This window comes from Mytilus californianus, unplaced genomic scaffold (genome assembly GCF_021869535.1).
Source record: "Mytilus californianus isolate M0D057914Y unplaced genomic scaffold, xbMytCali1.0.p SCAF_10, whole genome shotgun sequence".
Classification (NCBI taxonomy): Eukaryota; Metazoa; Mollusca; class Bivalvia; order Mytilida; family Mytilidae; genus Mytilus; species Mytilus californianus.
Window position 1 is genome coordinate 13,063,634 of NW_026262582.1, and position 21,623 is coordinate 13,085,256.

At 32.5% G+C, this 21,623-nt stretch overlaps 1 protein-coding gene across 1 annotated transcript in view; it reads left to right on the plus strand.

Annotated features, from left to right (window-relative positions):
• Positions 1–21,623, plus strand: part of LOC127717627 (uncharacterized) — a 49,630-nt gene that overhangs the window by 14,745 nt on the left and 13,262 nt on the right. Inside the window, exons 3-14 of the mRNA XM_052223349.1 lie at positions 567–668; positions 2,018–2,132; positions 2,393–2,504; positions 3,774–3,852; positions 7,402–7,479; positions 7,892–8,049; positions 9,120–9,157; positions 9,447–9,552; positions 11,768–11,932; positions 14,526–14,667; positions 16,284–16,409; positions 17,188–17,239. Coding sequence (XP_052079309.1) covers positions 567–668; positions 2,018–2,132; positions 2,393–2,504; positions 3,774–3,852; positions 7,402–7,479; positions 7,892–8,049; positions 9,120–9,157; positions 9,447–9,552; positions 11,768–11,932; positions 14,526–14,667; positions 16,284–16,409; positions 17,188–17,239 — 1,273 coding nt within the window. The remainder of the gene's footprint in view (positions 1–566; positions 669–2,017; positions 2,133–2,392; positions 2,505–3,773; positions 3,853–7,401; positions 7,480–7,891; positions 8,050–9,119; positions 9,158–9,446; positions 9,553–11,767; positions 11,933–14,525; positions 14,668–16,283; positions 16,410–17,187; positions 17,240–21,623) is intronic.

Here is a 21,623-nt window from a genome sequence, read left to right on the forward strand (position 1 = left end):
TTCTAGCTGTCGTTTTAGTTCCTTTGTGTATTCGACATTTAAATATTTATTTTTCCGAACTTACAAGACCGAGAGAGATAAAGGGGGATTTTTTGTAATTTTGCCTCATACTATTATATCAATTTAACAGTGCTCTGATTTTGTGTTTATATGCCATTTTGTTTTTCTTTGTTGAAATAGTTATTTGCTTTTATTTATATTGATTAAGATAATAACACAATGTTGACTGCTATACTCCATTTTTTGACCATGTTACCTATTATGTCTGCTTGTTTTGCCCACACAGTGTTGCCAATATAACGGAATTCTATGCGATTGTAATACTAGTGAGAGACTAAGCTAGCTATAAAACCAGGTTTAATCCACCATTTTCTACAAGAGGAAATACATGTACGAAGTCAATAATGTGTCAGTATTTTTCCATTCATTTTGCTTTTGCCATTTGATAAATGACTTTCCGTTTAGAATTTTCCTTGGAGTTTGGTATTTTTGTTATTTTACCTTTTTTGTAGTACCTTTATCACATATTTGTACCCATTCATCTTCTAATCTGATTTTCTTCACAGGTACTGACCGAGTTTTATCAATGCGTTACCAAAGAATGTCTTTTTCAAGCAGAGAGGTTAATACGGTTGAACAGCACAGCTGTGATTGAAAACTATTTGCTGGTATGTGTTATGTATTTATACAAATCGGGTAGATTGTCCATACCATCTGCTAAAATATATGGTATAAATGGTAGAATTTGATTTACTTTAATAAAATGTGACCTACAATTAAAACAATCTTGTAAAGTACTTACGTACGTTATGAATATTGAACAAATCTGTATTTATTTTATTCTTTTGGCGTTTAACAAATTGAAACATTATGCAAAGCGTTAACATTTTATGATCAAGTTCATTGCAAATGGGCCATTTAGTTTTTTTTTATCAGTATTTTACTTAGCTTTCAAACAGTTTTCTATCATATAACAGTTTTAAACGTTGGGATGCAGCTTCTGTCAGAGTCTGATGGGTTTACAGAACAAAGAATAATGAGGAAAGATAAGAGACAAAAATGGGAGTAATAAGAAAAGAATAATAAAAAATGGGCCAAAAATATGAAGAATAGAAAAAAATTAATAGATTCTAGAGAAAATGGTCTAAGAAATAAAAAGTACAGAAATGAAGACCCTAATACAGACCGGGTTTTGTATAATTAAATTTGTGTACAAACTCATCAAGTATACTTAGCTCACATGCTCGTCATTACTTTATAAAACTTATCAGTGATGCTAGAATCGAAACAATAGGAACATCGAATCAAATACCAAGTTGAAAAGCATTACAAACCAAAAATTCCGGTAAGTTGTGACAAATACGGCTTAGTCAATATTTGCTTGGGGAATAAATACTTTGTGTTTAGAATAATTTAACATCTTATAAACAGCAAAGATACAGCTAGAAATGAACTTATGTTGTACTGTTACACCACTGTCCCGGGTTAGGGGAGGATTGGCGCTTTCAAACTAGTTTAACCCCGCCACATTCTGTATGTGCCTGTCCCATGTCAGGAGCCTGTAATCCAGTTGTTGTCGTTTGTTCCTTTGTAACGTATATGTTTTTCATTTATTATTTTGTACATAAGTTAGGCCGTTATTTTTTCTCGTTTGAATTATTTTACATTTGTCACTTCGGGGCCTTTTATAGCTGACTATGCGGTATGAGCATTGATCATTTTTGAACGGGCCGTACGGTGACCTATTGTTGTTAATTTCTGTGTCATTTGGTCTCTTGTGGAGAGTTGTCACATTGGCAATCATACCACATCTTCTTATTTTTATATATCAATGATATTTCACGTCACAATAACAGTGCTTGGCACTTGACACAAGTCAAGCGTCACTAATGGGTCTTTTGAAGACAAAACGTGCGTCTGGTGTACAAAATTATAAGCCTGGTATCTATGATGAGCTGTTTTCTATCTACACAATTAGGTTATCGGTGAATAAGATTTTTGTTTTCTCCTTTCTTAGTTTGGAACATTCCATATAGATGGACAGTTACATATTCTTGAGCCATCTTCAAATGGAGATCATTCAATCATTATTCCAGAAGTTCAGTTATTTGATTGGAATATACCAATTTCAGGTAAGTTCAACAAACTATAAACAGGGCAAATGGAGCACACGAATTTGTGTAACAATTTTTATTGTCTTTTTTGAAGAATTTCTGTTTTGTAAGTAAAATTATAAACTGTCACAATAAAAAATGTAATAAAATCAAAATATATCAATGCTTAATTAAAAAAGGGGAAATGAAATATAGCTAACATGTTTGAAATACATTACCAATTATAGATATGCACTTAAGTTTCATAATTGTTCAACTTTAAAAAATTGTCCTCACAGCTAATTATACAGAAAATAAAGTGACACAGAACAATGCGAGTAGGAAAAAGAGAGCAACAGGGAACTACCAGATAGAACTACTGATGGTGGTAGATTATAGTGCATATCAATTGTGAGTATACATATATATGAGAGTCCGGATTGGGGGATCCTTCGATTCCGCATTCTTTAAATTTTTAGGTCATTTTTCTTAAAATCGTTTACAATAAAGCTTAATATTCTGTAAAGTGTCTCATAAATGAGTTTACTTTTACATTTTCCTGTAATAAGAGGATTTCTGTATTCTGTACAACGTTTATTTCTGTAATGAGTATTTTATTATCCAATTATCTTATTTTCGACAGTTATTTTTTATTCTTTGCACCCAACGGATATCTATTCTTTACATTTGTTGAACATTTTTCTCTATTCATTATTTTTTCTGACCATTATTCTCTATTCTGATTACCCCGACCAGACTCTCATATATGTAGGTCTACATCACTGGAATGAAACAGAAGAGTAAAGAAGAAACGTTATTAGGAAAACTTACAAAACTTTACCCCGGACTCCCCATGTACACAATCATGGTGATGTTAATGATTTGCAAATTGAATTTCTAAAATATCATTTATTAATACATAAAACAGAAAATGCACATGACATTCTGTTGAAGTTTTGTTAAAGTGTATCACCCCATTTAGAAATATAGTACATTACAAGAGACATGCTGTGCATGGACTGATTTTGTGTCATTGATGGATACCCCATATCCTTTTTTTTTTTTTTTTTTTTTTTAATATATGGAAAATGCCTCTGGATATACACATTTGTAAATTCATTATCTCACAATCTTAAAGATACATACAGGTTTTAATTCTTACCACTGGATAAATTTATAAACTTAGATGACGTGCTGTACCGTAGTGGTGTAAATTAAAAAATAAAATGACAACTCTAAACTTAAAATCCGGAGTCATTTCGGCTGTTCCAAAACTTTATTCTATATCACATATATCTTGTGAATGGGCAAATGCAGTTATAAAACAGCGGACGCGAAACTTATGTGTGTGGTTCCCATTTGGCGTCGGCGGCTTCAATAACTGTTTAAAAACTCTGAGAAAATCCGCTATCGCAAAAAAAGTCTTAACAAAAATACTGAACTCCAAGGTAAATTAAAAAAAATGGTACAAAGTCCATAGAACTTGACAAAATCAAACGCTAGGACATATCAACCAACGGAACGAATTGAAAACAACTATCATATTCTTGACTTGGTAAAGGCATTTTTGGAAGAATATAGTGGGTTAAGCCTGGAATAAGAGTCTGGCGAGACAAAATCTCCATCTTAACAGTTTGTTACTTATATGTAGCAGTATAGTGTCGTAATTTCTATTTACAGTTGGCTGTCTGAGAAAAACAACGATGTAAATGCAGCATTGGATGCAATAAGACAATTTTACGCATACATGATGAAGGGGGTAAGTTAACCATAGTATAAGTCTTTGATAAAGCTAAACATTAAGTTGATAAAAAAAAATATTAAAAAAATTATTTACATCAATCTTATGAGCAATCAACTTACAATTTCTATCTTCAGAATTGTCTTTACAATATTAGAATACCATATAAACACCGTTATTTTGCTGGGTCTTCAAAGTGCTCCACAAAACTGTTATTAGCATCAATTTCATCAGTATTCAAAGCAAGGCTCCAGATTTATTGTGAAACTTCCTATTCTAGGGGCGGTGTGAATCAGATGTGGATAGTTCAAAATCTAAAGATATGTAGATTACATAAAATCTTAGTCTCTTTCCGTTTGGAATAATATTAAAACATTTGACTTTTCAATCCTTCACTCAAGTTTTCCCTATTCAAAACTAAAAGACAAATTAAAAGAATGATCAACTTAGATGCAAGTATCTTGTCTTAGGGAGGGATACATTTTATTGTGTAAAAAATCACTCTGATTTAAACAAAAAGTTCTCTGAATCTCACATTGCCAGATGCTTGATTTCTTGATTAACGACATGTTTTGTTGCTTGTGCTCACGTGTTTTTTTTTCAATAAACAATTGGCATTCTCATTTAAGCCAACTGTGCTCCTCTTATTGACGACTTGTTACTTTATTCATATAAGGCTGACTTTGTACGGGAGCTTCCTCATGAGGAAGAACGAAAAGAAAATAGCATATTATCCTTTAACCTCGCGTTCCGCTGTATAGATGATGTCCTGTCACCAAATAATTCAAAGTATGTTGACTATGTTGAACGCATCTATCCTATCGAACTTGAAATAATAAAGCATACAACCAATATAGGTGAGTCTGCCTCATATCTTGACTTACATCTCGACATTGACAATGAGGGTCGGTTGAGAACAAAACTTTACGACAAAGAGATAGATTTGAACTTTCCATTTCTATGAAGCATTTTAGTAGTGCCTGTTTATGGAGTATATATCTCCCAGTTGAAACGATTTACATGAGCTTGCATTTCATATCGTGATTTTCCTAATACAAGGTTGATGCTTACAAGGAAGCTATTGAACCAAGAGTTCCAAGTAGTGATGTTGAATGTCGAATGTGACCTATCGAATTTGACTGGCATTGTATTTACATAAGCAATACGAAGGATGCCACACGTTGAGGTGGATCTGTTTACCCTTCCGGAGTACCTGAAGTGTTGCTCAATCTTGAGTGTTCCGTGTTGTTTTTTGTTTACTGTTGTTTGTCTTTTTGTCGTTGTTCGTTTTTTGCCATGGCCTTGTGAGTGTTTTTTGACTTGTGAGTTTGAATGACCTTTAGGTATCTTTCATCACTCTTTAATAACAGACGAATTAAGATCTTTTTTTAACCCCCAACCTACTGATTCGTAGATTTGTATTAATTTAAAGATTTGTTATTCATAAATTAAAGAACAGATATTGACAATAGCTATTTATTTGTACACAATTTCATATTGTCACCTTTGTAATGATATATTTATATTCCTTTATCAGTTTTAAGCAAAATTACTGTTTCATTTTTGATAGCATTTTTATAAATATCTTAATTATGTGTTGCTTAACAAACCAAAGTACTAAATTGCTGAACATCGGATGACCGCAAGTTCTGGTGGATGGACACAGGCACTTGTCTCAGAACAAATAAAATATCTCTATACCTGAAAGTTAGGTTAAGGTACATGGATTTATTTTTTTTTTCTGAGACAAGTTCCTGTGTGGATGATGAATAATTGACAGAGAATTCAACCTCACCGTAATAATTATTATATTGTACTGATATAATCATGGGACAATCATTTGTTATCAGTATAATCTGGTTTGTTGTTATATATTATATTAATATTTGTACAACAGTTATATATATATATATATCAGCTCTTCTTAATAACTCTACCGGCAAATTTTTATCCATTTATACCATCATTCTATTCTACTATTCTAATGATAGTGCAGTGCAAGTGCATGGTGGGCACTCTTTTGTAATAATTCGTTTTTCTAATAGGTTGGATTTGAGTAGGCATTCATATTTCTTCCGCTAATGAATATGTATTGATGAAATTAATATATAACAAGCGATAAGAGATATTCATCCGCAAACACAACTTTTCGGTACGTGTGCATATATATTAATGAGTTTTTACTTATATATATATATATATATATATTTCTCACGACAAAACATTTTCATATTATTTATTTATGTTCTTAAAAAATATTTTCATTAGTATTCATTGAAGAAATGAATTTATAACAAGCGACAAAGAAAGTTATTTTGCACTCGATAATATTCCCGTATTTATACGAAATACGTTCGGTTATCAGCCAAAAACGGAAGTCACGTGGGTAGAAATGTCTGCGGGAACATAACACCGGAATGCCCTTAAGGTCACCCGCTGTATAACGTATGAACTCCAAGGTAAATTCAAAAATGTTATATGGACACCATCACGAATTGGTTGATCTATACGGTGTGTCTGTGTCTAAACAAACTAATGACATTTTTACCACGTCTTAGTTTGTGGTTTAACATCTATGTCGTCTGTTATACCGACTGTGAATTTGCATTGCTAGACGACGTGTCTCGGCATTTTGTACATCCAACATTCATGTATTTATTTTTGATGTGTCTGTTATGGTTTCGGTTGCATAATGTGTTGTGTCTTATCGTTAGTAGTCCAAATAATTATAAAATTGCCTTTCAATACCATTATTGTCATGAAAATTGTTTGGACTGGTATTGTGAAAATACTTGTATAAAGTTCGAGATTGCATGTTCGTTACGTAAGTGCGTCACTGTTTGTGATGTCCTGTGGTGTCTGTCGTTGATAGGAGATGATCGTTGTTGTTCTGCGGTTTGCAGGTTGTGGCGACTATTCTATTATTTGTTGGTGCGTTTCTCTGTGATGAGTGTTCTTGCGTGTGTTTGTGCTGTATTTCTGTCACGTAGTGTTGTAATTTTAGCGATATTTTTTAACATTGTCATATAAGCGGGAGGTTTGGCTAGCCATACAACCAGGTTCAACCCACATTTTTTTCTTAAAATGTCCTGTGCCAAGTCAGGAATATGGCAGTTGTTATCAAATGGTTCGTTTCTATGTATGTTGGCGTTTGTTTTTGTTGCACTTCAAGGTTCCTGTTGTTCCTTTATTTTCCTCTTATAGTCCCTTTGGTTCCCTCAGTTTTAGTTTGTAACCCGGATTTGTTTTTTTCTCAATCGATTTATGACTTTTGAACACCAGTATACTACTGTTGCCTTTACTTATAGTCCATAAAAACTGACAAAATCAAAAGATAGACTATGTCAACAAACAGAATGAATTGAAACCAACTGTCATATTCCTGACTTTGTACAGGCATTTTCTTAAGAAATTGACGGGTTAAACCAAATCAGACTTTCATTGTAATTCAAAGTTTATAATAAATGCTGTTTGATCATTTTGATTCAATGGAAACGTATTTACTAGTAATTCAAGTTATAATACTAGTATGATTTATTTCTTTAATGGGAAGCTCTGCTTTTGTAGATTGATCTTCGATATAAGAATATTCCAGGCGTTTCCTTCACAATGGACATTAAAACTGCAGGACTCCATATTTTACAGGTATAATTTATTATGTCAATATATCATTCTCATCAACATAATTGATATTTGATGTTAAGCAACTTAAAAAATAGCCTTCGAACATTCTTTTAACATACATGTACACATGGCCTTCGATTAATGTATAATATAGACGTATGTTAAGTGGGTGCATGAATGTCGTTAACTTATAGGCTTTTGAAAAAAAATGTAACTCGCCTATTTATTCCACTTCGTTTCAACAGTGGCGGATATTTGTTTAGTTGGCAATCATATCACATCTCCTTATTTTTATATTTTTGTCACTGCATGAACTCTTGCTTCCTCAATCAATTACAACTGACCACCACAAAACAACCGACAGTGCTGAAAGTGGTGTTTAAACACAGAAGATCGATCAATCAATCTTAATGCATTATGTAATGTTTTTAAGGATGCTGCTTATGCTCCATTCACCGAGAACAACACGGAATGCCAGTCGTCATCTCGATGTTTATTAGATTCCGGCATAACGCTAGCGGCCTTTAAGGACTGGATTCATACAACAGGACAAGGAATACCTCCACATGATCATGCGATGCTTTTTACTAGGTATGATTGTTTTAATGAAAAATGATTATGAATAATTTTATTCAACGAAGATGTTTTCATTTATAAAAGTTTTAGTTCATCAAAGACATTTTATCGGATAAGTTGGCAAGTGTACTTCTTAGTGGTTTTTTACTCCGAAGACACATACCAGAGATTTTATAATTAGATGGAAAGAACTTTTGAAATTGTTCTGGTTATTATAATTATTATTTTTTTCTACTGTCGATTGTTTTTTTTTTCATTTACGTTTCTGAAAATTTCGATAAGATATTTAGTATATAATATCAAACTTTATTCTGCTTTTATTTTAAAGGTGTACGGAAATTCTATCGTTCTTTAAATAATTGCATTCTAATGTCTTTCAAATTCGTTTGCAACTTTGTTCGAATCAAAGTGATCAGATATGACATATTGTACTTTTATAACCAAAAGTCAAAAATAAATTTTAGACATAACTATGTCAAAGAGAATAAAAAGATGAATAGACCGGCACCAGTCTACCAAGCATTTAACACAAAACAGTGAATTAAGCAACACGAACGAAAACTACAAATTCGAAGCTAAACGTAGGTGCTCTATGAAAAGGCAGGTTCAGATTGGGCTTATGAGAATTATTTCTTAACTAAGCTTAGGTATCAAAATATGAAAGCTGTTGTTGAAGATAAGTAAATAAGACAGAACACCCGACATGTTTCGTAACAAACATTGCCAAATAACGACCTGTCTGTTCAGGATATAAGAATATATCTGTTGTCTGAGAGTTAAAATATATCTTTTCATATGTCAAACAATAAAGGTTAACAGAAAAATAGTCTTGTCGCATCTTCACTTTTTTTTATAAACGTGATTTGATTTCATTGGGATACGATTAATAGTACCAGTTTTTCGGCATCACATGCGCAACTATTTGATAATTCAAAACTTATCAAAAATGACGAGCTTATAATTCAAAATTGACAAGAAGCATAGCCAAAATAGGGCAAGAAATCAAAGGCGGGAGATATATTTCTGAATTTGAAATAATGGTCAATGCTTCAGATATTCTATCTATGCTTATATTTTATATTCAGACATGACATTACTTTGCTGAACAGCAGTAACGCTACAGGTAAGAACCTATAACAATTGTATTGCTCAAAAACTTAACAAGTAACTCGGGAAATAATTTAAACGTTAATGTATTGAAATTGAGAATAATAAGAATTAGGGTTAGGAAACACATTTTTCCTTTCCATCCGTTTTTATGGGTACCTATTTCTTTTAACAACGCTATATTGCACCTTCATTCCATGTTCAATATGATAATAGACCATTGCAAGCAATTTGTGGACAAGGGACCTGTGTTATAATCAGATTTAAGTGAGCATTGTATAGAAAGGCTGTTCATATTGTTTTAGGCTATGCTTATCTTGGAGCAATGTGTACAGATCAAAGTGTTTCTATAGTAGAGGAAGATTTCAACTTTATATCACAAACAATTGCTGCTCATGAGCTAGCACATAGGTAAATATGATGCAAAGGATTTGTGATAATGTTGGATATATACTGCATGGATCGCCATACATCAGTCATAATTATATAATTTAGTATAAAAGTTATTGCATTATTGTATGCAAAGACGTCTGTACCATTGTTTTCAAAACAGTGTTTTAAGCAATCAGTGGATAAAGATACCATAGATATTCAAACTCGTTTGGTAAAAAAAAAAAACAAAACACAAAAAGTAATTTTGTGCAGTGTTTTCCTCATTCTAGCAAACGATGTGAAGTGGATATGTATTTTGCTGCGAAAGTGTCAATGATAGGTATAATAAGCAACACGACGACATTTGGAGCAGAATCTGCTCATCATTCCGGAGCACCTGATATCCTCCCCGTCTTATGGCGGGCTTCGTTTTGCTCAGTATTTACTTAATGAGATTAAATGCGTCTCATGACTGTGGTTATGTTTAATAACATGAAGAAAACACTACATGAAAACATTTGCAGCATCATAGGCCTAAACCAAATGTGAATCAATAAACACATGGCGTTGATTTAAAATAAAATGAAAACAACACTTTATATATTTCAACCGTCCAAGGCACTTTTCTGGATTCACATTCATCAGGAACGGTCAAAGCCGAATATTAGAGAAAAACAACGAATAAGAAACAGTTACACAAATACCGCTTGTCAAAAAATGCATATTATTTGGTGTGAACGAGATTTGGTCGCACTGTTTGTTATAAACATGATCTTCATATATCTAACAGAAATATATTTTGCAACTTATATTCATGTGACATGTTTGTTTGCAAAATTGAATGATGTATGAATATATTTAGAATAAATAGTAGTTTGATACACGAGTAACATATCTAAAATTTTCACTCGAATCAATTCAATGAATTGATTTAATATGCACCAAATGCGTAAAACTAAAATTTATTTATTGTCAACAGTTTCGAAATCACATATTGGAAATCTAAAACCATAGAACGTAAAATGCAGTAAACGTATTTTTACATGACATCGATACTACTACTATAAAGAGTTACGAATGGTAAAATTGGAGTCATCGCTTTGAAAGTTTTACGGACGCCATAATGAGTTTGTTGACTATTAAGGAATATTTGTGACACAGATTTCCAATTGTCGTAACCACAATCCCGGGCGCTTTTCCTCGATTGTGACATTACTGAATGAGACTTATGACCGACTTTGTACTTACCATGAGCAATACGACGGTTACCACACGTAGAAAAGGATCCGCTTACCTTTCAGAGCATCCGAGATCGACCGTTTTTTAGCGGAATATTTGTTGATCAATCTTTAGTTTTCTATGAAGTGTTTAATTGGACGTTGTCTTTTCGAATTTTTTCGCCAAGGTGTTGTCAGTTTCTCATGGACTTAAAAGTTATTAATTCCCCTTGGTATATTTTTCACCTCTTGTTGAGCCTTATGCATTTGGATGATAAACCTAGAGGAATTTAAAAAAATATCTTTTTTTAAAAACTGAAATTTTCTTAAAAAGTATTATCAAAATATCAAAACCAGTACAACATTTCTGACACCGAGATAAATACCCACGGAGACTTATAGTCTACAGCACTGCCATCGACCACGTAGTTAAAGTACAAATTTATTAGATGATCCAGTTAAAAAAATGCGATAACTTCAGTTCACGTCAGTGTGGCTTGAATTCAGATTGTTGAAGTATGAAGGTATCAAACAGGCAGTCGAATATACTTTAAAAGTTGTCAACGCAAAATCAACTAAAAGAAAAACCAATACACAAAAGATGCATATAGCAAAATTATATTATTTCAAAAATAGATTTAAAACGATTGCCGAAATAAGTATAGAACGGAACAACAGTGTTAACTGTTGAATAACGTGAGAGTTGTCACTAGCATGACTTGTGGCGCATCTTTAATCTTCTGTGTAATGTAAAAAATATCAATTCTTGCTGTTTGTCTGTTCTGTTTTTTTCCCTTTTGGCAATGGCGTTGTCTACCTGCAATAATGATTTTTGATAGCTCCTGAATATCGTTCTATATTCTTCTGTTTTCAAATATCTTATATAAACTTAACGTCTATTCAAACAATATGCACAACATACATATTAAAAAAAAAAAAAAAAGATTACACAAAATATTCACAAAAATTGTAAATGGACATTGTGTATTAGGTAATAATTTACATATTTCTAAGCAATACACTCGATGCTATTGCAGTTTACGTGCAGTCCATGATGAGCTTGATAATACTTGTCTGTTAGCAAGTCATAACATTATGGCTGCTGTCAGTCAAGCCATCAGCGGATCCACGTCGACCAATCCATGGAAATTTTCATCTTGTAGCGGACAAGAAATAGATACCCGAATAAATGAGATTGAAAGGTAAGTATCTTACATATTATTCAATTATACAAATTGTTAGATAAATCATATCTCTCTGTATTTGATGGAAGTCACGTTGTATGTTCATGTTTTATATCAATAATAGTATCTGTATACATTGTTGTATACTTTTGTAAATACTTGTGTTTATTATTGATTTTTTTCTGTGCGTGATTTGTATCTGTACTGGTGTGTATTATCATTAGGACCAAACAATATGGAGATTGAATACACAATCATATAGCGTCTTATCGAAAAAAGGCACACTGTTCAAAGTATCAAGTTTACTCAAATTTCATACCGTATTTCATGCATTCCAAATTTATGACGACACACTCGACCTCGGATGAGTCGAACCTCGGATAAGTCGAACACTTTGGTCCTATCCCTTCGACTTCGAGGTTCTACTGTACATCGAACTGGGTCGGATGCGACTGTCGACAATTAATGTATCTTCAGTGATGCTTGAGGTCAGAATACTTGAAAATTTCAAAACCTAATTCAGACAATGAAGTCTTAAGGGCGCTACCATTTGATTTTCATGGGGGTGGGGGGTGGGGGGGGGGGGGGATGGGGGGCTAGGATAAAATTTGAAAAAAAGGCAGGACAGGAGTTTTAAGTTAAAAAAAGGCCAATTTATGTAAAAAACAGTCAGGTTAAACTAATAAAAAAAAAAAAGGCAGGACCGAATAGAGTGAAAAATTAAAAGGCAGGACAACATTTTTCATCCTAGCCCCTCTTAAAAATCAAATGGTAGCTCCCTAATAAAATCAACTAGGACCAGACGTTAAGCCAAACCTGAAAAAGACACCAGTGCTATGAATGAGGGAGATAGTTTCTTAATTCAACATGATTTTAGCGCCATCTAACTGAAGGATAAAAAAACAAAAAACTTGTCGACCTGACGTCGGAATAATCTTTCTGAAAATTCCGATCAAGGATTATCATAACTTTTTTAATAATGCCTGGTCATATTTGCAAGAAATCAACATGTTATGCTGATAAATAGGAAGGACGTCAAGCATTATTTGTATCGTCTAATAAATATGTATGGCAGAAATAAGTATGATAGACTAAAACAAACCATAGTTACGTATATTTATAAAAATAAATGACATTAGAAACCTCCTTTTTTATGTAACACGAGTTGATATGGTAAAGAAAATGTAAAATATAAAGGGAAATGTAGCAGTATACGTCAAAAGAGACAGACAGCAACCAAAAAAAAGAATCTAGGTGTTAAATTTCTTCAACATTTGACACTTGTGAATACAATACATCAAGCTGTAAATAATCCTAATATAAGCTTTCTTTAATGATAAACATATTTTCATATAGATAGAAAAATAATTTAACAAAAATTATAAATTTGGAAGGGCACATGAACTTGTGGCATGATTATTTCAGGTTTTTCATATCATATATTTACCCGTTAAATCTCAATCTGTGGACTGTTCACTAGAGAATGTATAAAACAATGAACACAATGCATAAAAATAGAAAAAAAAATAAAAAAAATATATACTAGTACCAATAGATGCTAACAATGTGAACTTTAGGTACTTAACATACTGCTACAAAATTTTACCCTCTTTATGTACCATAATCCTAGGTTCACCGATCAAACTAAATTGCTTTTTCAGTGTTAGTATTGTGTTAGAGCAATCAATACTGACTGATTCGGCCCTTGCTAGCTTTATCTATTAGATACTTTAGAGGGACTACAGTATATTACCGATATTCAAATATACTCAATCCATTTGATAAGTACGAACGAAGAGGGGAAACACACCTAATTGATTCTTTTAAACGGGGCGAGATTTGATGTATCGACAGGGTAAAAGTATACTGCTATGCATTCATTGCAAAATGTTTTTCTCTGACTGTTAATGACATTTTTACACTAAATCCATTGGATGTTGAATGTGTACTGATTGATATCTAAGTCTCTGATGCATGATATTTTTACTAGTTGTTATTGGCTTTGAACTATCTGCCAGTAACTGCGAGTACTCTAAGATCTGTACTTAATCTCTTTTGTTGTTGTGGGGATGTATAAATACCCTATCACATCCGAACTGTGTTTTTGTTAGATGTTTTTCTTCTTTGTATAGATCTGATAAGTTAAGCCCTTTTCACCTAATTTTCATAGTATGTTTTATGTACTGTGACACCACTGTCCAAGGTAGGGGAAGGTTTTAGCGCCAACTAACTTGTAAAACCCCGCCACATACGTATATGCCTGTAATTCAGTGGTTGTCATTTGTTGCTGTATATCATATTTGTTTTTCGTTCATTGTTTTGTACATAAATCAGGCCATTCGTTTTCTCGTTTGAATGGTTTTACATTTATCTTTTCGGAGCATTTTGTAGCTGACTATGCGGTTTTGGTTTTGCTAATTGTTGAATTCGCATGGTGACCTAAAGTTGTAAAATGCTATGTCATTTGGTCACTGGTGGAGATGTGTTTCATTGGCAATCATCCCCATCTTTAATTTTTTATATTACTCGCCATTTAAGTTACTGTAAATAACAAGTAAAGCCAATGGTATACTAAGGTATTTATTAATTACTTTACTCTTTTATATTTCAGTTCTGGCAACAACTGTTTATTGACAAAAGTTTCCAACAATCATAACAGTCTGAATTCATATTTAACGCAGTCGATTGGCCAATCATATACTGCTGATCAGCAATGTCAAATGGCATTTGGTGACTCATCTTTTGTTTGCAGGGTAAACCTTTACAAAATAGTTATCACAATAGCAACCGATGTAAAGTTATATGCAGCAAGATCAGTTCTTATTATAGACAAAAGAGGCAAATATACTGAGGGAACATCCAATACTCATAAGTCGAAGAAAAACTGACAAAGCAATGGCAAAAAACGAAAAACGACGAATAGACGAACAAATCAACGAAACACTACATAGAAAACGCATGATTGATATACACGAACCCTACCAAAACAAAAAGCTGCTCAGAAAAGGTATGCAGTTCCTGCTGCACAGTCAGCATCCGTCAGGTTGCTCAAGCATAGGAAGGAGGTAGATTATTTGTTGGAATTGTCCGTTTTAGGCTTTCCAGGAAGTATAGAACCACGTCCGACCAATATAGAGACATTTAACCAATAACTGCTTGTTAACAAGAAGAACTGAAGAATATCACAGAGAGTCGTAGAATGATGTTTTATTTTTGTCCTATCCAACATTAGTTGTTTTTTAAGCTATTTCCTAAAATTATAGCCGTTTTCATGACAATATCAATATAAATAAGAAGATGTGGTATGAGTGCCAATGAGACAACTCTCCATCCAAGTCACAATGTGTAAAAAGTAATCAATTATAGGTCAAAGTACGGCCTTCAAAATGGAGCCTTGGATCACACCGAACAGCAAGCTATAAAGGGCCCCAAAATGACTAATGTGAAACAAAACGCAGGAAAACCAACGGTCTAATCTATTTAAAAAAAAAACGAGAAACGAGAAACACAGTTTATGAACCACACCAACAAACGACAACAACTGAACAACAGGCTCCTGACTTAGGACAGGTACATACAAATGTATGTATTTCTTAAATTCAGTCTTATATATCGGAAAAAAATTGTTGTCTTGTGTAATTGCACATATTTGTTGTCTGTTAAACTTTATCCTTAACTTGAATATGATTCATAGCAAAACCTATTACCAGCAGTTTAATATTTCATGATTATGGCAAACCTCAACCTCAATTTAATATGAAATTATTCGTTTCTTCTTTGCATTGTTCAAAATGATAATTGTTGATAAAAATAAATAATTTAAAATACTACATGTATGAGTAAATTCACAGAATCTTGCACGTATTATACCTTCTATATTTGAAATTTTGACAACCTGAATATTACAGCAAAAGGGGACTCAAAACATTCTGGATTAACCGTTTAACAACATCGCAACGAGTGAAAAACAACTTTCATATATTCTTGACTTGATACAGGCATTCCCCAAAATAAATAGTAAGGTTAAACCTGGTTTTATAGCTGGCTATTCCCCCACACACTTGTATGAAAGTCGTTAATGATATGAAGAATTTCTAATTTTTTTTTCTATAAACAAGATCTAATTGTGTATACTTTTAAAAAGGAAACTTAGAAAAAATCTTTTAATGTTATCTAGGTTTTCTGGTTCAAATATAAAATAATTAAAAGCAAAGGAATAAGTATTTACCAATTACACAGGAATTGATTGTTGTGATATACAATGTAGATAGAAAATTACATACAATCGATGAAATAATTAAGCGAACATCATTTGTTTTGGGGATTTAACATTTATTATTTGTCTATGTTTTGACATTTTTCTTTCTAGTTACCATATGTAAATGCTGGTAGTTTTCAAACCGCATGTACAGGTTTGTGGTGTGTGAATCCAAATTTAGCAAATCAGTGTTCCTTGATTTTACCAGCTGAGCGGACGTCTTGCGGAAATGGAAAGGTATTGTGGTTATCATGACTTTTTTTCCAATGCATGAGCTTATGTAGACGGATTCATACGTTTATATGCTACTTAACATAGTGTGGACATAGTTTCAGATTGTAATTTTTCGGCAAATAAACAGTACGCACAGAATACAATTCAATAACTTTTCATTATAAGAAACGTTGTTTTGGTTGTATGCTTTACATTAGCGTCAGTCACTAAAATTCTATTGACATATCTGCTGCTAAATGATGGAATTCATATTCGCATCCAAATACATCAAGTAAGTCCTTTGAAAATTGAAAATATACACACAGAAATATAAATTAATTTAGTTTCATTTACACAGCATTCAGACAACATATCCAAAAAAAGAAATAAACAAACAAACAAACACTGTAAAAAATGGTTTAATTTGTACAGAAATTGCTATTTTACTTTTTCATAAAAAGCAGAATATATACTTCCAAAAATAACGGAAGAACCTTAGGGTAACTAATGCAGTAAGTATCGGGCATCAATTGTGAAAGGTGATCGAATATAATCAAGGCTAGGGTATCACAAGTTTCCCAGAAATATCTTGACCTAACAATATATCAATAGAATGCATTATTCCAACGCATATTACAAAATGTATTAAATGTATGACTGATAAGATTTATACTTGTTGCTCTCAAAATTGTTATATATTTAGATCGTTCAACTTATTCAGTACAAGCGTGTGTATTACACTTTTTTAACATTTGAGCCTACATATTCATTAACATGTTTTTATATGTTTGGTCTCGAACAGTGGTGTGAAGGCTATCAGTGTGTCACTTCGTCAAATGCCCCCGCACTGACAGGTAAGATGAATTTATATTAATGCAAACATATCAGTACTATTGTGTATTTCTTGTTAATGGGGATTTGCTATCTTTTGAGGGGAACTCAAAACGGTCTCGTGCACAATGACGATTCGATATACAATTGGCAATATTGCTCTCGTCTATTTTGAGGTTTAAAGAAAGTAGCGGATAAAGTACATCTTTTTAAGATAATTAGAGAAACTATGCATTGGTTTTACTTTTAAATTTTATTTCAATTATTAAAATACTTTTGGTTAATATGTTTTTTGTTTTGTTTTGTTTTGTTTTGCTTTTTCCTCCCTTTTTTGGGGGGAGGGGGTCTCATTACAATAAAGTTAGATAGTTTATAAGGTCTTTATATATATATATATATATATATATATATATATATATCTGTTTGTCTTTTTATTTTTGGCCATGGCGTTGTCAGTTTGTTTTCGATCTATGAGTTTGACTGTCCCTCTGGTATCTTTCGTCCCTCTTTTACACATATACGCGTTTCTCAACTTTGTGATTCTTAAATCTGAATAAGTTACACACATCATGAGTGACATTTGGTTTTAGTTAATTATATGATCTTTTTGGTTTGATCAGCTATTCATCATCTGGTGCGATAAAATTGGTACCGTCAATGTTATAAGAAAATTCGATAAATAAGTTAGACTGAGAATAGATAGGATATGAGATATATGGGTAAATTACAACAGTTATTTACCAATGTTAAAATCTCAAAAATCCATTAAGCATATACAAATCAAGATAAAACAAAACAGAAATAAGAAACTCATTGCGTGGAAATCGCATGAACTCGAGCAAACGGAGCAAAACTGGGTGCATACATATGTAATTGTTTATGTATTACTATGTGACTCAGAACATATCAACCAATGTGGCACAGCAACAATAAATCTATGAGAAAGAGTCTCCAATATCAAGTTGGTGATATATCCTCAATAAAAAAAGTTTTGTATGATGAATCATCTTGTTCTGGTTTGACGTATAATGCGATAACGTAAACGTTAAACACTTAATAAGATGTACTACCAATGGACATAATCAATCATGAATTTATACTTTTAAAATGAAAAGATGTGGAATGATTATGAGACAACTCTCCACCATAGACCAAATGCCGTAGAAGTTAACAATTATAGGTGAACGTACGACCTTCAACAATGGCCTAATTTTGTACAAAACAGTAAACGAAAAAACAAATATGATTAACAGCAACAAACGACAACAACTGAATAACATGCTACTGACTTTGGACAGACACATACATAATGTGGCAGTATCAAACATATAGTTTACATTCCCAAAGTTTGTCAAACAGGCATGAAGCGTTCTTTCTCTCAATTCTTTAGAATTCTTTTATTGTCTTTTTTGTTTCTTTTTAACCATTTTTAAACGTGAAACGGTTCATTTTCTATAACACTTTAGATTCATCAAATAAAAATGACATCCTTACAAACATGTCTTTTTGGTCCACTTCGAAATACAAAAGTTCTACAAATCCCTTTTACAATCGAAATAATTCTTTCATACTAACGCTCGTTTTAAAGAAATTGAAAAGTATAATCCCTAGTCTTGTTAATTTAAAAGTAGGACATGGCATAAACGATTTATTCTTAACATAATTGCTCAATTTATCAACGCGTAATTTTAGATATGTGAATCCCTGCTTAATCATGTCAATGTCTGAAAAGCAGAAATAGAATATAAAAAAAAGATAAGATAAATGCATTTATTACATTGTTTGCAATGAATTACCGTCATTTTCCAGTGAAATAAAAACCAATAATTTCACATGTGAAATTAAATCGATAATTTCACTCCTCTGACGTCATAGAACAATAGGTGTTGTCAAGACGTTGTCGATGACGTTACATCAAAACAAACTGAATGCGTAGAAAAACTTATAGTCCCTTGCATTTTTTATTTTATTTCCATTAAAAAGCTCATTGTCAATGTAATAAAAAGAATATTAAACTAGTGACCAAACAACACTATACAATTATGGCCCGCTGAGGAGGTGAATATCCAAAATTGTCAACCCGAATAAGGGTTATTCCACGAGGGCTTGGATATTCACAGACTCAATGGGCCAAAATTGTTTTATTGTAACGAACACACAATTAAGTGTAAAATATTGTCATACGGGAGGAAATAAAAAGATTGTTAAAATACTTACGTTAGAAAATTATTTTGTGTCTAAAAATTTCTGGTATGTTCGCCAAAGGTAGACTATTTCTGTAAAACATTGATGGACCTGAAGAGGACTGTTTACGAGAGATATCATCGGAACTAGATGATTTTCCAGCCTTGTTTGATCTTGTTTCCTTGTTACTTGATGGGCTTCTTACCTGGCCGTTGCCATTTTGTCAATGACGTCATTTTTTATCGGAGATAACTCGTGCAAAACCAAGGGGCTGAAAAAGTCATTCACCGGGGAATAATAGTTCTGTTCGATGGAGGGTTCAACTTGTCGTTGTTAGTCACCACTCCTGCCAATTTTTGGAAAAAACATCGAAATTAAAATATGACACGTAATTCCGTATTAGACAATCAAATAATTATTATATAATGTAAGGTATTATAATGATAATTAACTCAAGAGCTACGCGCATTCGTGAATAAATGTGTTGTTCATTCACTCGTTGAATATTTTTCTATAAATGCATATATTTTTGAAAATTAAAACTGTCGTTTAGCAATATCTTATGTATTTTCAGTATTCGTCTTACAGTGACTAATACTATCATATATTCATATATGTTTTTATTCTTGTTGTCTCCTTGTGCCGAAGGTATTTGAAATATACAATAATTTCAGCATTAAAATTGTAAATTCTGTTTTTGTCATCGAGACTTGATGTATGCAGCATGACAAATATATTTCACTTCAAAGTATCTTAATTAAATTCGTGCCAATTCCGGAAAAATATCATTTAAACGTTGAAAAATTTGAAACTGCCTTTTCCTAACTTTCAACAGGAGCTGAAACAATTACCAAAAAATGTTTAAACAAATTTAAATGGCGCTATACACTAACACTAATACGACTAATAGTCGAGAGTTTACAGGTGAGACATTTAAATAAGGGTCATCTCAAAAGTATTAATTTAATCAATGATTAACTCGGCGCACCAATGGCTTTTCTAACTTTGCTTCCAATGAATATGAACGTTTTGTGAGTGAAGGCCTTTCCGTCTTTACTAACATGATTATAAGTAGATTTGTTGGGAGCACGTGATTAGTCGGTTAATTGGAAGCATCCAATACTTCATATATTTGGTTTATTGATTGATTTAAATATTGCATACTTTCTAATTGAACGAATTTCGCAATCATTAATCCATCGATTAGCTTGGAATGTTTGCTTGATTAAATGATGTATTGATTGACAGTAACGTAAAGAAACGGATATTTCATATTGGACAATTCATTGATTGATTGTTACTGTGACGTTCAGTGACAAATATTTAACGAAAATGGTTTGCTCTTGGAATGGTTAATGCACCGTCCTCTAAATAGATGGGCAGTCCGGGTAAAAAATCAGCGATTAAAACAAACATGGGTTCGGGTTCCTAAGAACATGCGGAACAAAAGGCCTATATCTCGTGTCCGGATCAGTGCAACATGTAAAAATAAGAAGATGCGGTATGATTGACAATGAAACAGTTCTCCACCAGAGACCAAACGACATAGAAGTTTACAATCCTGTGTCACCCTACTGCCTTCAACAATGAGCAAAACCCATACCGCAAATTCAGCTATAACGTGTGTATTTATCAACCAAGCAATCAACCAAGCAAGCAACCACAAAGCACTCTTAATTTAGAAACTATGGAATGACTATATCCAATTGTATGCTAAACAGCTTATATCTAAAACAATTACATGTTAGATATAGGTATTAATAGCAATGTTATGGAAGCTGTTTTTTGGAAATTTTGGGTCTTTAATGTTCTTCAACTTTGCTTTTATAAGGTATTTTTTTGATTCGAGCGTCACTGATGGGTCTATTGTAAACGAAACGCGCGTCTGTCGTACAGAGATCTCTATGATGAGTTTATTTACCATTAGTATACCGAGTAATTCAATAATGAAATTCAACCTTTTCAGATAAACCCTTATTTAAATATCTCAACTCTAGACTTCCGACTCTCCATTGTCAATTGTGATTTTTTTCTAACATGCCTATTTATATTCATGATATAGGTGCTGTGCATGTTCACTAAAGAATTAATATACAAATGAAAATAAAAACAAAACGAAAACAAACGCTCTACAGAGTACTAAACACATTTTCTGACTCCAAGTGTATGGTAAAATAAATTTTAAACGGAAATTCAATACATGTATTTCATGAACATGTTTAA